The sequence below is a fragment of the Bombina bombina genome, chromosome 3, assembly GCF_027579735.1.
Source record: "Bombina bombina isolate aBomBom1 chromosome 3, aBomBom1.pri, whole genome shotgun sequence".
Lineage (NCBI taxonomy): Eukaryota > Metazoa > Chordata > Amphibia > Anura > Bombinatoridae > Bombina > Bombina bombina.
In genome coordinates, this window is record NC_069501.1 from 1,136,063,288 (window position 1) to 1,136,081,711 (window position 18,424).

The window sequence follows — 18,424 nt, forward strand, 5'->3', positions numbered from 1 at the left end:
CGTGCATGTGTCCGGAGCAATATATGGCAGCAGTTTTTCCAGAATGTTATCCATTTGCAAGAACACTAGATTGCAGCACTGTGGGAACAAAGCAAATTTGATAGTAGAAGTAAATTGGGAACTTTTCTAAAATGGTATGGTCTTTCTGAATCACAAAGGACAACTTTTGGGTTTCATATCCCTTTAGGTTCGACCCATTGTTAAACAATTTTTCAGGTGTTAGTAATTCATTTAGGCAACCAAATGTTAAAAAAACATGTGAATTTCAAAATTAAAATCCCTCACTCCACATAATTCTATAACATAATATCCTATTTCGGACTAGATTACGTGTGGAGCACAAATTAGCGCTCCCACTTGCACTTTAACTCCGCTAGATGGAGGCTTTTATTACAAGCTAAAAGGTTTGCGCGCATAAAAAATAGTGCGATCACGTTAACTTCTTCTCCCCTAGAAGTCAATGGAAAATTAAAAACGTAAAAAACCTTGACCTATACTCACGCGCTAACCCAACTGCAAGATTGCTACCCTGACATGAAACATTAATATTTCACATTCCAATTTTCTTCACATAGCAAAATATGTTCTATTTATTCATACATAAATATTTCTATATATACACCTATATATCTATTCCTATAGATATATAGGTATAGATATGTATTTTACATGAACAGTATCGGAGATATATATTTATATTTAATAATAAAAAGTACATTCATTTTTATGAAATAGGAATGTAAAATATGTTTTGCGTATCTGTTTTTTGCATTTAGATTTAAACTCGTTTGGGTTAGCGCACATGAAAACTTTGTATTTTTAAGGCACGTTATTGAAATATTAAAATTATTAAAGATACTGTAAAATATTCTAAATAATCCATAGAATATATCTATATTTTACAGTATCTTTAATCATTTTTAAACATTTTTATTATTTTATATGTAATATTTCAATAACTCGCCTTAAGATTACTACGTTTTTATGTGCACTAACCCGACCGCATTTAAATTTAAATCACAAAACGCATATTTTACATTCCTATGTTCTTCACATGGAAAATAATGTACTTTTTATACTATATAAATACTTCAATATATATCTGATACTGTTCATGTAAAATACATATCTATACCTATATATCTATAAAAATAGATGAACATACAGGTATAGATATATATAGAAATATGTATTTACAATAAAAAGGACATTATATTGTAAGTGAAGAACATTGGAATGTTAAGTATGTACAGTAAAACACATACATATTTAAATACATATGTACACTCATATAAACACACACATATATATATATATATATATATATATATATATATATGTGTGTGTGTGTGTGTATACATGTATCTCTATGTTAAAGCCGTTGCATGCTTTTTTAACTCAATTGCACTTAAGCAAACACATTTAATTTCAACTTGTAATACAAGCGCTACTTTTGACACGTGCAATATACCCCTCCACTCGTAATCTAGCCCTTAGAGGTGGATTTAACATGGGGTTTCCATGTTTTTAAGGATTTGATTGAGAACCTAAACAAGCATTTTTTACATTGAACATACAGACATACACACAAACATACATGCATGTGATTCACTAACGTGCATTATTTGTAGCCCAAACATATATCTGTTTAAGAACATATACCTTTCATATATTGCATATATGGTGAGAATGTTTTGCTTCATAATCTGACAAATGATGATAATAATGTGAGTGTTTACTCAGATGTGGCATACAAATGCATTTCAGTGTATACTCCAATAGATAACCATTTTCTTTTGCTCTAAGGATGAAAACAAATGATATGTTGTCCATTTGATGTGAGAATGTAACCCAATGTCCAATTACACATTTCAGAACACTTTTAAATAAATATTTATTTCTATGCTTATTGCTTAAAAAATATTACAATATGTATTTTGTTTTAATTCACCACACAGTTGAACCATGCCCCCTAAAGGGGCCATAATTTGTCATGTGTAGACAATTCTGGAAACACAAAACCAGAAATGGAAGGGAAAAATGGTATAATACTTTCCCCCTTGTCATTATTCATAAAGATTTATTAGGTTCAGTTTGCAAGTTATTTAAAAAAAGGGTGCTAATGTATTATGACAGTTTACGCAGAAAGCAATTTCCATAACAGATGTTACAATGACCCCTAGGAAACTGAATATTCTGGTTAGGATAGTCAGTGCACAATAAAGAAGGTTACATACAAGAGTTAATGTGTTTACCTGGGTATTATCTTTTAATACCAGCCATGGCTTTTGCCCTTTCACTGACACCATATTTCTATTGCCCAAACTGGTTACAAATTAGTGAGACTCATGGGAGTAACTGTTGCTGAATTACGTCTGCTTGTTCCATAGCCATTTTGTCAGTTGTAGGGAAAAAAAGGCACCTAAAATGTTAATGCTCTGTCCTTTTTACTTATATTGTGCACCTTGGAATTTCACAAATAAAAAGGATTAACTTACTAGTTGGTCTGTTATATGTTTAAACAGGTAGCATATATAGGCATATACAATAAAATGTAGGTGTCTTTGAACAGCAGACAAGTTCTGATAGAGGGGTACTATAAGTCACTTATTGGATAGAAACCTTTAAAGGTAACAGCATAGTACCTGAAAGCCCTGCTTTCGTTTCAAATCATGTATGGGTTAATCTATTGATTATGTAGTCATGGACGTGAATATGTGAGGGCTGATATTAAAACCCCCAGAACATAAGGGACTATGGATTGTAAAACAGCTAGAGGTGCAGGCTCAAAAGGCCTTGATGCCCAATACAAACTATAGTTGGATACTACAACCCAGAGCTGTTTTGTCACAAATAGGCAAATATCTTTTTGGAGATATTAATGGCTTTTTCAGTAAACTCAGAGATCTGATCACACCAAATCTAACACAATCTTATCCACATTGTGATCAACACAAGATCTGTTGCTTTTGAATAAGCCTCTTAATATCTTAAATGGTTTTTTTATAATTTCATAAAGTAATGGGCACAAAAAAACAACGATTATAACCTTTAGAGTCACAAAAGTTTTTGATTTTTTTTTTTAATCCATGCACCTTAATAATAAACTTGCATGAATTTACCACAGGTTTATAATGGCCTTTAACATTTAATGCTTACAGAGCCTAAAGCTTCGAAAATGCCTATCTGGCCTGTACATATTTCATTAAAAATAAACTCTATATAATAAATAAATATATAAAATAAATATAATGTTGCCTTTGGAATTTCTATAAATAAATTTAATTTTTTTTTTTGTTTTGCTTTTTTAAATTGTATTTTTTTGTTTTTTGTATTTTTTTCTCTTTCTCTACTAAGAGGTCTTTGATTTTACGCTCAGTGGGATGACACCCTTATGAGCAATTAACTGAAAAGTCAATTAAGTAAATCTGCACCCATCCATGCCTTTGTAAATGCGTACACTTGAGCAGGCCTTTAGCCAAAAATCCAGATGAACCGAAATATGGCAGCTATGCTGATATAGGATGAAGTTAAAACTGATCAAAAATTTAAAAGCATGTCTATTTCCCAGCATGCATCAGGCCTCATTCCACTTTGCTTTTGCTTCACTCTCTTTATTTTTTTGTTTGCTTGCTCTCTGCTCTGTAATAAATCAAGCGAGTGGGCACGGCCTTTCCTCCAGGAGGTCAAACCTTTAAGTGCAGAACAGAATCAGCATGTCCCATCCAAATCTCCATCATACATAATGCATGCGACAAAGTTTGGCAACAGTGGAGCTGATGTGATGACACAGCTAATCAAGAAGAACCCACCGCGTGAAAACCTGTTATAGTGGTTACTTTTTAAGGGCTCGAGTGAAGGAACTGTCTTTGTCAACTTTGGCTTAGAATATCTTTATAAAGTTCAGGTACTTTTTCAGGGTCCACCGGTCTAGGTAAAAAATGAGTAAATTTATGATGCCGTCTAGTCCTGGTTCCATCTCTGGCGGTCCCATCTTTATTCAATGCTACATAATATCGACGTCCAGTGTCCACATTTTTATAGAGGTTAGATGAATACGTGTTGTACCAGTTTTCTTCAAATTGCTCTCTGAATACACACTCTTGTGTTAATTTTTCCTGCAAGAAAAATAATAATAAAAAAAAATTACTAAATGCACTGTACACATAAAAACTGGACTAAATAATAATTTTCCACTGACAATTGAAAGCAATCTACAGGTCACTCTTAAAGGGACGTGAAAGTCACAAATAAACTTCTCATGATTCAGATGGTACAATTAGAAAAAAATAATAATAAATAACTTCTATTATCAAATGTACTTCTTTATCTTTGTATGCTTAATGGCTCCATAACAGCATTACCGAGGTCTTGAACACAATATGGCGGTAGTCTTTGCAAAAATGTTTGTAACAATGTTATGTTTATAGAAAGTGACTCAAGTGTACACTCTTAGGTCTACCTCAGTAGGTTCTCATGAAAACAAGTAAAGTTTCCCCAAGAGCAAATGTACTATTGATAATAGAAGTAAATTTGGAATACTTTTTTTTAAATATATGTTCTATGTGGATCATGAAATTATCATTTTAACTTCCATATCCATTTTAAAAAAAGACATATTATTGGTCATGTAGCAAGCTGACTGTGATATCCCCAGTCCAAACTCATAATGAGTATAGCCAGTAAATTAAACAGACAGAAAGGCAAATAAATTCATTTACTGTGCACCAGCAGTGTCTGCAGTGTCATAAAAGTGTCAAAATGCAACTTAGGATGCAGAATGAATTAAAGGTCCTGCTCTTGTAAAAATAAAAAAATAAAATCAAGGTAGCAATTGTCATCAGACTGAAAGTTTTAGATAGGGAATTGTGCGGTGGATGGCTTGATCATAAGGCAAAGGTTACTGAAAACAGAAATTACTAAAAAACAATCCATTTTTAATTGTTGTTTTCAATAGGGGAGTATACTTTGTATTTGGGAACTAAGTGGCAGCTTTTCTGAAAAAAAATCCAGAGATCGCTTCAAAACATAAGGTTTGATGGATAGCTTGAGAATTCTAGGATGGGAGTCTTCCATTAGGTGCAGTACAGCCAGCAGATATAGGAGGAGATGATTGTAGAAGAGAAGCGATTAGCTGAGCAATGAGTACTGTTCAGAGCAGTTGTTCCCAAACTAGACAGTACTGCCCCCTGGGGGGAGTGGGATTAACAAGGGGGGCACTGGCATTACCATTGGGTGCGCTAATAGGCAAGGATTGAAAGAGGATAGTGGTGGGCCCCTCAAAGTGTGATGATCTCAATTTTCTGCACTTTACCCCAGATGCCTAAAATAAAACAAAATTCTAAAATGTGGTGTATAAGACTCTTGCACATTAACAGACATTAAAAAGTTGGTATCACAAGATTAATGTTCGACATGTTTAATTAAACAAAGAAGTTTAATTTAAAATTTAACAAATGAATTATTTCTTGTTTAAATGTTATTGGTTTGATATCTTCACTAGGGTAAAGCACTGCTATTCTGAATACAATTTTTATCATGTAAGTTTAAGGGGGCGCTGATGGTGAGTTTATGGAACCAAAGAGGTGGTGGCCAGAAAACATTTGGGAAACAATAGTATAGAGTGTATTTAGAAACAACCATTGAAAAATAGGTGCTGCATTTATTAGGTTATTGAATTTTAGGCTGGAATCCTGGAAATATATAAAGAAAAATCTTTCCATTTTCACATCAAGTCATGCACATGTTTTACCATTCACTTATTTGTACCTTGTTATGCTAATATATCTAAATCAGACATTTCAATTCTTTTGGGGACCTCAAGCTACGAGCATGTGTCAAAATCATTATCATTTGACATTATTAAGCTGCTGTTTGGTCTAGAATATTTAAAAAAGGACATAACAGTGATTTTAACAAATTGTGTTTCCACATTCTACATGTTCAAATATGAATTTGACCAATATTTTCACATTATTCCTGAATGAGTTTAACCCTATTTCTATTTATCAAAAATGCTCATGTTCTGCTTCCAATACTTAATTACACTTAGAAGAAGCTTGACCATGATAGCACCTTTTACTTCGACATTTAATCTTTATTTTTAACTCTGACTTGAACCTTAAAAATACTAGCCATGTCTGTAAAATACCAGCTGAGTGGAATGCATACCAATACTGGGGTAAGCTGTGAGCAAGTGCACTTCTATTGTGCATGTTTGCTTTGCTAGGGGAGAGACAGTTGTTATCATGCATGGTGTCAGCTATGTCACATGACATCACCAGGCCTATGTGCAATCATATAATAATAATATAATAATGGATACTTGTATAGCGCACAATCTCGGACTTAACTGACTCGCGGCGCTGATAACTGGTGTTATTAGGGCAAATACACATGTACACAGCTTTCTCCTTGCTTAGTTAACTAGAAGAGAAACAAAAATTAATAAAAATGTATATAAAAAGTATTTACAGCAACAAGCCTGAAATATAATTGCAAGGCTTTCCATACTAAAGCAATACCTTAACCCGTTTTAGAGTCCCTTTCATGGCCAAATAAAAGGATAGATAGCCGCCCCTTTACTTTTTTCCAGGAACCTCAGGCAAAAAAGCCAATCTGATGCTGTGCCACCTTCCCCAAAGTCAAGAATACTAGTCTATAGAAAGTCAAGAATACTAGTCTATAGAAAGTCAAGAATACTAGTCTATAGAAAGTCAAGAATACTAGTCTATAGAAAGTCAAGAATACTAGTCTATATCGTACAGCAGCCATAGCGTACGTATGTTCTTGTGTACCTATGGGACAGGCGGTACTGCATTGGCAGACTTCCCATTAATGTGTCTATAGTGAGTGTAATATACAAAGAAGGTAGCAATGCTGCATACATATACCTCCCAACATATGCCAGATGATTTCCTGAATGTGGCCGGTTAAAAGCTTGTGGGCAACGGGTCACCTGTATTTTGGGACAAGGTGACATATGAAGAGGTGGGGTTACAGGAAAAAATCAGGCCTGTCCTGGAAGGGCTCAATCAGTCCCTTAAAATTGGGACACTTAAGGGCTGCGAACAGGAATGTGGCGATACTTCACCAACATGTGACAACCGTACTAGATGCTGGACATTTTGGAGGTATGCAAGCATTTTGCTATGGTATTAATGTTTATTTTAGGCATGTGGAATACAGAAATATATATATATATTTTAAATAATTATTTTGTCCTATAAATATACACTACCACAAACAGTATTTTATTTAAAAGGTTTAAAATGCTTTTCAATCATACATATGCAGTCTATGATACGAAGTACATGATCACTAGACATTATAATATGCTAGAAAATCTGAATTCTTCAACTCTTAATTCATAATATGCAACATGGCTTCTTGAATGGTGACAGCTCAAGAGGCTTTTTAATATGTCAGTGGGTTATTTCATATTTTTAATTATTCATCTGCATAATGGTAAAATGCATTATTTAATATCACTAGAGGAATATTTTAAATTGGAATGACATGTACGGTGCTATGAAGGGAAATAAAATTATATTTTTTTTCTTCACGGACTAAAAATCCCGATTATAAATCTCATTGCATTATATAAACATAGGAGATTGTTGTGTCAAAAAGAGTGTTCAGTGACCTGACTTTAAATATCCTCTGGGAAAGTTTCAACCGCATTTCAAAACAATAAAAAATACCTTTCAGCATAATTAAAATATAATCTAGATGTTCTTTTATGTATATACTAAATATGTTTTTTAAATGTAACACTCTTTTTTTGTTGTTGTTTTGTTTTATTTCTTTTTTGTTTGTTTTTTTCTAATCCAGATCTTGTACATTATTCAGAAATCAAATATAATTATTTCAGTAATTTTTTGGTGACAAGTCATTTTTTTTTCTGGCCAACACAATGGAACTTTTAATTTTGTAGCTTTAGGCACAATAAACTCATTGTTAATATTTTGGAATAGAGCAGAGATATTTGGAATTACTGGGGTCAGTGCTCAACTAAAAGTGAAAAAATGTAAACAACAAACTGCTTTTTTCCTCCAAGTTTTCAGGAAATCAATCTTTTAATTGTTGACAAAGAACTTTAAATGGTTTATCTTTCTCGTTTCACGCCGTTTAATTATGTTTTACAATGTCAGATCAAGCACATAGAATCTCAAAATACTCTCTCATAATATTCTTCAGGTTATTAAATAAAAGGACATTCAACTCAATATCTACTTCACTATAACATTCTATGCAGTGATTGCTTGATCAGTGCATAAGCTTATTTGCATTTGTCCCTCATTGGCTAAAGCAAATGAGATAAAAGAAACAATACTCAGGGGGCTTTCAAGGGGTATGTCCCAAAGCTGCAAACAATGTATATATTGCAAAAAAAAAAAATTTATACTTACCGATAAATTTCTTTCTTTCGGGATGGGGAGAGTCCATATGTGTCCATAACATGTGGGAGTTATTTCCTCCTAGTGGCAGGAAATATATCTCACATGTTATGGACACCTATGGACTCTCCTCATCTTACGAAAGAAAGTTACATTTTTAAAAGTTTTAAAAACATGAATTTTCTAACACAGAGTTTAACGGCTGATATATACTTTACGTATATATAAAAATGTAAAGTAGTAAAAAAGATGTCCCTACAAATACAATGTTAAAAGATTAATAAATACATATGTGACTATAGCTATAATACCTGATTGTTTAAAACGTGTATTACTGCAACATAAGAGGGAGATAACATAATTGGTGAAATATTTGGCATTGTCTAAACCTATTGTATAGAGCTAGGGTGAAATGAGGACTCATTCTGTGTTACAAAGGTCCTAGAAACATAGTTACTTGACCCTTTCATTAGTTCCTTCTTGCCTTTTGCTTAGGGAAATATTAAAGTTTCAAAATATCATGCATTATAAGGCACTGAACAAATCCTCTTACCCAACAGGTATAAAACACACTGCTTTACAGTCTTTTCTGGCAGCAAATGGGTTAAAGATCATACCTCAAAAATGCACCGGCTTCATTTTGAAGCAGGATTCTTAAAAATGTACAACAACAAAAAAAAACCTGTGGGTGGCTAGATCAGTTCTGGATCAGTTGCTAAATATAAGCTTGCCAAGAGGGGAAGCACAGCTTCAAAATAGTGCCACATAGTTTTAATTAGTTAGCATTGCCTTAAAGGGGCATAAAACACCATGTAATTATAAGGAAACTCTGTAGTGCAATACATTAATATATGAGTCAAGTGTGAAAACTTTCTCAGTACATTAACATGTTACTGTTGCAATTGTTTTCAACAGCCAAACCACCCACCACTAGCCTTATGGAGAAACCAATATGTCCTTCTTACTGAATTAGGCATGGTTTGCCACAGGCTTTTTTTTTTTTTTTTTAACAAAACATGGTTCTGATGTTATCTGATCACCTCCGCTGAGGCCATTAGGAACAGATAGGTTAGGCTTGTGAAGTCAATAGAAAGATAAGTATATGACAATGGGTCAATGTATGCCTGAGGAGATGAACCCAGTGATTATCTAATATTTTAAAGGCTATACGCTTATACATTGTGTTACAATATTTATTTGTTGATGATTTCTCAAAAACAAACGATAACACAAATTAATTCAAAATCATAACATTATGCATGAATTCTATTTAAATAATCTATAACTATATGAGATCTATATTAAAATATCAAGAGAAAATGAGCTAAACAGACAGAGCGATAAAGTTAACATCTGTTTGAAGACTCAAACAACAAGAACGTTTCAGACAATGTACATGTGGCGCTCTACAGCTAACAATTCTCACTGATTAATTAGCTGGACACAGTTTGAGTGTAATTAATATCAGCAAGACAACATGAGAGAATGTCACATTAGAGTGATATATCATATCATCAGTTTAACAACATAATGACCAACAGTCATCAGGTTAACTCTAGCTTTTTGTCAAATCCAATTGAATTATATATATATATGACACTACTATATTCCAGCACCTGACTCTGTAGTTAAATTACTCGATTATTTTTATTATTTTTTCAACCCAACTCTATAGCAGTTAAATGATGGCAATTTTGTTTCCCTTAAAAATAGTGGATTTAAGTGACGTCTATTGAACAGCAACAGCAATGATGAGTGCTATGTTTGCAAATCCTTTTCTACAAGCCTGTGTGATCCCTCACAGTGTGCCCTGACAGATAGGTTATGTCTGATCCTTATGTCTTAAATGCTCTGTTCTGTCTTGTGGGGTGATAGCCTTCCTCACTTTGTTTTCAATCCCCTCAGGTTACTTTATTATGCAAGTGCTGTTTCCCTTTCTGACCAGGCCTAAAGCTGTCTAACCCTTAGGACACCGGCAGACACATGAATGGGGATTTGTATTGAGGGGACACAGCAGCAGGAGACTGACAGCTTTGATTTATGGTTGACTCCTTACAATACTGTGTATTCTTGGGAGCTACAATTCTTAAAGAGGACACATCTGACTTTTGAACATCTATCACACATTAACTCATCAAGCAGTAAAAACCTCTTCTGCCCCCTCAATTTTTCAGATCATCATTTTCTTTTCAATCTGCTTTAAATTTCTGCATGCGCTCACTGGTTAAACGGACAATGAAGCAACCCAGTGCTGATTTACCTAAAACGATCTCTATTCCTATTAACATTTTCTGTTGCTTAAAAAATCAAGTAACATATAGTCAATGCTATTATTATTATAATATAATTGTATATCATAAAAAGTTATCATTTTACTTTAATGCCAGAATTTATATGACTAAAACACTTAATCATTTCCATAAGCTTTTAGGGTCTTTCTGGGACCAATAAAGTAATAAATCCGCTCTCATATTTCTAAACTTGATAACAAAAGGAATCTTTTAAAATAGCTTAACGATACAGACAAAAAAACTAATTATTAATACCATTTATTTCTAAAGCTCTTACAATTTTCATAGCCCTGGGTAGATGGGTAGACGTACATAATGGCACTGGTTAATGGTAAAAATACATATAAATAACTATACAAAGAAAACACAACAGGAGAAAGGTTCTGTTCCAAAGAGCTTACAGTTTATAGCACGTACGTTCAGAATATAAATGATGGCTCTAGCATGTAAAATGCAATGTTTAGATAAACTCCATTCACTTTTTTTGGGAGGTTTTTTACCCATATATCTAAGAGTTGACCTTTACTGTATCCTGCGTTGCATGAGCAGGTATTTGTTTTTCCAAAAAATGCCATTTTTCTATTTTTACATTTGTGTGCAATTAGAAGTAATTTCTATAATTCAAGTCTCATGGTATATAAAGATTACGATATCATTATTTTATGGAAATCATATGTAGATAACTTAATGTTCTTCACATCTTAGTCCAAAATGGCTTCAAAAAATGATACTGCTGTGTAACGTAAAATAAAACAAGGGAATCAAATCTAAGGTTTGGCCTAATATTCTGGCTTCAGAAAACAGTAATGACTAATTGTAATATAACTCAGCTGAAGGAAAATCCTTTTCATCTGTATGGAAATCTTTAAGAGGATACGTCTAGAAAATGGTTTATAGAACAAATAACATTTGCTGCCCTTTATTCTATTTGCCACCTTAAAAAGTGTTGTATATAAGCACATAAAGAAATGATTAACTATTTTTATTATATTATTACAACTATTGGAAAAAGTATTGAGTTTACAAAGTGTAAATACATTAAGCTATAAAAATATAAAAGGATTCAGATAAACGAATACACTAGGTAGCGTATCATGTCCGACAGACATCGCTGAATGCCAACAGCATATGCTGTCGGCATTTATCATTGCACAAGCAGTTCATCAGCCTCAAGGCTCGTGCGGGAACAAGGGCCATTCGGCCCTTGTTAAATCTACCCCATTGTCTTGGAAAGATTACATGCTCTAATTTGTTAGTGTATGTATTTTTTTCACTGCTCACTGTGGAACTTTATGTGCCCCCCCCGGGGTTAAAGGGACAAACACCTTGAAATTTGTATATAAAATGTTTAGTTATGCGTAATGAAACAACTTTGCAATATATTTTTATTATTAAAGTGATGGTAAATCCTGGTGTTTCAAAAACACTATGATTTACCATCAGTAAAAATAAATAGGACTTTCAGTCATCACTTTATAAAAAAAGGCGCTAAACTTGCCCTTTCTGTGCCTCCTCGCTAAACCCAGTGTTCTATTTTTCAATGAGGTGACGTTTCCACCACTAAACCAATAGCCATGCTAGTCATATGGCACGGTTCTGTATGCTAGTACGGCTATTGGTTTAGAGGTGCAAACATCACCTCAGAGCCCGTGCCATGGGCGGCCAGAGCCGTTGAGATTAGCGAGAAGGTCACAGCACAGAAAGGGTATGTTTAGCACGCTTTTTTAATCTTTTTTATAAAGTGATGACTGAAAGTCCTATTTATTTTTAGTAATGATAAATCCTAGCATTTTTGAAACCATAAGTATTTCCATAACTTTAATGTTGTCCCCTTTTCATGTAATTTAGCTCTGAAAATTGAGAGTTTTCTAATTCTCAGAATTTAAAATGCACCCTGCTGACTTCTCCAGGCTAACCTCAGTACATATCTTTCCTTTAATTGGCTTTAGCTGATAACAACTGCAAAGCTATTCCCTTTATACTAACATTATGACTGTGGCTAGCCTTGTTGTCTGCAGACTCAAGCCCAGATTGGCTGCTTCAAATGAGGCAAATGGTAGGTGTAGTTTTGTTATCGATAAACAATTTCAGCAAAAAGGATATTACATTGTTTTAAAAATGTTTAGACTTAGATAATATGTTATTCTACAGCAACACAGCTGAAATGTCTTTTAATTACTACTGTCCCTTTAAATAAATAGGCAAAGTCTGCTCAGTACCAGTAGCTCTCTGCAGCAAAAAAAAAATTGGATTATATTATATATTCAACCCCTTAGTGCCCTTGCTTTGATATAATGCTTTTTTTTTTTTTTTTTGGGGGGGGGGTGTATTTTAGCACTAATGTAAATTGTTGTAGGAATAATATTTCTTTATTGTATTGTACTTATTTATGTAATGTATGTAATGGCATGCAAGAAAAGGCAAGACTGAGTATGTGAAACATAGTATCACCATAAAAATTAACTGAGATGATGAAAAAAAAATATTTGGTATCTGTCTCCAAGATTATGAAGATGAACGCTGTCAAGGGCTGTCAAGGGCTGTCAAGGGCTTGCCACCTATGATTTCCAATTGCAAGAATATTGTGGTTAAACATATTGATCTCAGGTAAAGTTAGGGTTCAGGATATCCCCCTGGATGCCAGAGAGCACTCAGCATGGCATCCTAAGGGTTACAAGGAGTTTGCTACCTGCCCCCCAGAAGCAGTAAAAGTCACTTGCAAGATTCCTACAGAGGCAAAACTTCTGTGGCCACATTCGTGCAATAATGACATCACAAACACTCTGTTTTCTAGATTAATGTTATAAAAGAAGTGTCTATCTGTTAAAAAGAAAAAAAAAACTATAATTTTTGGAACTTACCGACCCATACAGCTCCCCCTTTTCATTCATTCCAAGGTAGAGTCCACTGTCAACTCCCCGGATGCTGACGAGCCCCACTGCTATACTGATAAATTCTAGAATTCCTAGAAGCAAAATAAAAGCTGTAATCATTTATTGTGTGGAATAGATATTTTGTGATATCAAAATACATATTATGACTTAAAAGTATGAAAACGGCCAATCCCAAAGTAAAACCCTCAGACAAAAACAATTCAAAAGATGAAATAAATATAAATTATTATTATTATTATTATCAAATATTTGTAGAGCGCCAATAGATTCCACAGTGCTATAAACATAGTCGGTATACAGGATAACATTTATAGCGATCAAATGGGTAGAGGGCCCTGCTGAGAGTTGCACTGTTGTAGTCGGCTCTTATGAAGGCGAGCTGGGCTCATAGGCTTACATTCTAAGGGGTTGAAGGGGCAAGCAATAGAGGTAGGAAAGGTTAGTGTAGGTTGTATGCATCCCTGAATAGTAGAGTCTTTAGGGAGTGCTTGAAGCTATTAAAACTAGAGGAGAGTCTTGTGGAGCGAGGCAGGGAGTTCAACAAGATGGGAGCCAGTCTGAAGAAGTCCTGTAAACGGGAATGTGAGGAAGTAACAAGAGAGGAGGAGAGTAGATCATCATGAGCAGAGCAAAGGGGACGGGAGGGAGAGTATCTGGAGACAAGGTCTGAAATGTAGGGGGGAGCAGTGCAGTTGAGGGCTTTGTTTGTCAGAGTGAGGATTTTGTGTTTAATCTTGGAGGCAAGAGGAAGCCAGTGAAGGGATTGGCAGAGAGGTGCAGCAGATGAAGAGCGACGTGTAAGGAAGATGAGCCTGGCAGAGGCATTCATTATGGATTGTAAAGGAGCTAGGCGGCAGCTAGGAAGACCAGAGAGGATGGAGTTGCAGTAGTCGAGGCGGGAAAGGATGAGAGAGTGGATTAAAATCTTAGTTGTGTCTTGTGTAAGGAAATGTCTAATTTTAGAGATGTTTTTAAGGTGGAAGCGGCAGGCTTTAGCCAAGGACTGAATGTGAGGAGTGAAGGAAATGTCTGAGTCAAGTGTGACCCCAAGACATCGGGCATGCGGTGTAGCGGTAATGATGGAATTATCAACAGTTATAGAAAATTAAATTAAATAGACAGACTGCGATGGATGATAGAAGGATAGATAGATAGCTGATAGATAGATAGATAGATAAACAGACATAATTCTTACCAGTCCCATATTATATATTAAGAAATAGGCAAGTTTGATTTTACTTTTACTTATTTTAGATTTTATAATTTATTCTACTATAAGAGGTCATCCATGTATTTAGTTTGGAAGCTTTGTGAGCACTAAAGTATTAAAAACTGGGAACATGCATTTTCCATTTTAAAGGAACATTAACTTCAAAATGTTTTTTTTAATTATTATATACAAGAGTAACAATTCAAACACTATTAAAAATTAAATTATTCAAAAATATTCAAGCTGTTTGAATTGATAATGAAAATATTAGGAAGTTGACTGAATTGCTCATTGACTACAGTAAAAAGAACAACTCCCACTAAATTGCATTCATGTCCATTTAAATATTTAACATATCATAACACATATAGGACAGCTGCCCTTGATAGGTTTCACACTTATATTTGCCAACAATTTACTGTATTTAACAGCCAATGATTTGATCAGCTGAGCACTCACAAAACAATAACCTCAGTCTGTTTAATTAAAGCATAGAAGAGTCAAAAGCCTCAGTAAATGCAAGAGAATGAGGCACTGCAGAAAAGTGTCACAGAAAAAAAGACAATATCCAAACAAGACAACCCCCCCCCCCCCCCAGCTATGCTGCTTAATTTAATAGTGTGATTGTGCAGTACAAAGGATTCTATATTTAATTCTAGTTACAGCTGAACTGGCACATAATACATTAAAATAATTGAATGTTCCTGTAACTGCTGGAATGCAAAAAGAGCAGTAAATGCACAATATATTTCCACTGAAAATGAATATACGGATATGATGATCAAATCCTTTATGTGCTGAGTATTAACTCTCATACATATCTTTAATGCCGCTCAGGTGTATTGATATTTGATAATATGAGGGTCAAAGTCACTTTAAAAAAATATATATAGAATCCACCTCAAGTTTAACATTTTCTTTTAATACATAAATAAAAAAAATCAGATTTAATACAATTAGCAGAATTTATAAATGTAAGTAAAAATTAAAAAAAAGAAACACACGAGAATAATAATTATAATAAAAAAATCACAATAAATCAGAAGACCTTTGCTGCTCAAAGCATGCACTATATAAATACAAGACTGAAAAGATGACGTATATAGCTAAGCTCTGTGATGTTTTAAATATTTTTAATATTTAGCATATAGATAGCTAGATGGATGGATAGATATATAGATAGACTGATATTGATGTATTTTAGTGTATATATACATGCACACACACACACGAAGACATATATATGTGTTTATGTTATAATTATTATATAAATGTATTATATTTTTAAATATAAATATATATATATATATATATATACATACACGTGCACATAACTTTGGTGGCATGCATTAACAAATGTAAAACACATATATTTTTGCGGTTAAACGATAAATATTTTGTATGCATGTGTTTTTTGTTTGTTATAGCGCTACTCACTTACACAGCACTTAGCAAACAGAACTATGTTCCTGAGCCAATCATGTTGTGACTACATTTTTAATAACCCTTTCACTGCTAGAGAAGGCTGCGAAACATTAAGTAGCAATGCTTTGATGCCCTTTCTGGCAACCAATGGGTTACTTTAACACTTGCTAATACGATAGCGACTTCACAGAGAAGCACTATGACATAAAGATTTAACAGAGCAGAAGCAAAAAGGATACGGTGCATAACTAACATTGACAGCTCTACGTTGCAGTATTACAATGCCTCAGGAACAAAATAATTAGTAGCCTGCAGCAGGTAATGTACTCCAAAGATTGCTACATGTGTGTGATAAAATGTACACACGCAAAACGCATTAGGTGCGAAATGAGCGACAAATGTTCTGACACAAGCTGACCTTATTAACTAAAAGCAATTTTTAAAAATCCAAATATGAAACCGTTCAGAGATCCCTATTGTCACCACTTCGTTCTTCCTTTCTGTTCGCTCATGAATGATTCATGTGATTCGCACATTTTATCTAAGCACCGAAGACACATCTGTGCACCTAGGCTGAGATTTCAGCAAGAGAAGGGCAGTCTATGCACAGTCTTTTAATGGGACGCCAAAGCATATTGTGTTTACACACTTTATAATATATGAAAAATAAAAAGATGGCTTTGCCTCTTATTTACTAACATCATGATTAGTACTATGCAGAGGCTGCACAGAAATAGCTAATAAGGAACATTTAAAGACCGATTAAGCCTTTTTTTTTCTAACACCCAGATTATCTTCAGCTTTTGAAGCTCTCTCACTTATTTCCTATTTCTCTAGTATCTACACCTTTAGAAACAATAGGATTGTTTCTCTTAGTGAGTAGATTGATATATCTTACCCTAGTGCACTATTATACCCCTCTTAATCTAACCTATCTCTATTCTTACACAAGCGCTGAAATTTAATTCCCCATACATTGTTAATTTATGCATAATTTTACAACTTTACAGTGTAATTTCATTATTTTGCCTGTTTTCCTGTCATTTAAATCTGCTTTTCCACTCCCTCTTTAAAATTCCTACATAATGCACATTGATTGGTTCATATGCTGCATGAGGACTTTTAAATCTCTTCCTAATTGGCCACAGGAAAGAAAGTAAATAAGAACCAACAGTCAGGGAGTTTTTCAAAGGGTGTATGTGTATGTGTGTGCGTGTATGTATGTGTATATGTGTGTGTATTGCATATATACATATATATATACATATATATATATATATATATATATATATATATATATACACATATATATATATATATATATATATATATATATATATATATACAAAACACGGAAGGGAACTGCACTCTCATACCGGACCGGGTACACATCCCATGACCCTGCAACATGCTCAGCCCTGGGTGCCACTGGCACTCACAGGAAGCTGTGCTGTCCCCAGAGCCACAAGCAGTTAACCCCAGACAGGTCTGGGTGCAAGAACCATAGGGAAAATTACAAAACAAATTAATACAACACACAGAGAAAACCCAGCACTCACTTACAAGCTCTCAGCTAAGATTTAAAAGCAAAAATGGAAAGGTTAGTCACCGCATCTGGCCAAATGGGACAAGCTCAGGTACCACGTCAAGGTCCTTTCCAATACCTGAGACCCTAAAACAGCCACACAATGCAAGCTTTCAAATCCAAACAAACTGAAAACAAGGGAAGGGTGCACAGGAATATGTAACCACCCTAGACATATACAAAACACGGAAGGGAACTGCACTCTCATACCGGACCGGGTACACATCCCATGACCCTGCAACATGCTCAGCCCTGGGTGCCACTGGCACTCACAGGAAGCTGTGCTGTCCCCAGAGCCACAAGCAGTTAACCCCAGACAGGTCTGGGTGCAAGAACCATAGGGAAAATTACAAAACAAATTAATACAACACACAGAGAAAACCCAGCACTCACTTACAAGCTCTCAGCTAAGATTTAAAAGCAAAAATGGAAAGGTTAGTCACCGCATCTTGGCCAGATGCGGTGACTAACCTTTCCATTTTTGCTTTATTTTTTTATATATACACACACTAGTTAAAAAGCATGCCCAGAGGGCAGTCTAATTGTTAAAAATGCAACCCCCAAGCTACGAAAAATAAAAAAGTAAAAATACAAAAAAAAAGCTATCTAATAAAATTAAA

General features: G+C 34.3%; 1 protein-coding gene across 2 annotated transcripts in view; it reads right to left on the bottom strand.

The window, feature by feature from the left end:
• Positions 1–1,877: 1,877 nt before the first annotated feature.
• FGF9 (fibroblast growth factor 9) overlaps positions 1,878–18,424 on the bottom strand; it is a 51,485-nt gene continuing 34,938 nt past the window's right edge. Inside the window, exons 2-3 of one of the 2 annotated variants that reach the window (XM_053705049.1) lie at positions 13,552–13,655; positions 1,878–4,118 (exon numbers count right to left, since the gene is read on the bottom strand). In XM_053705049.1, the coding sequence (XP_053561024.1) occupies positions 3,873–4,118; positions 13,552–13,655 (350 nt within the window). In that variant the 3' untranslated portion in view covers positions 1,878–3,872. Of the gene's footprint in view, positions 4,119–6,341; positions 6,427–13,551; positions 13,656–18,424 lie in introns of those variants that run through there. The other variant, XM_053705051.1, reaches the window with a different exon arrangement.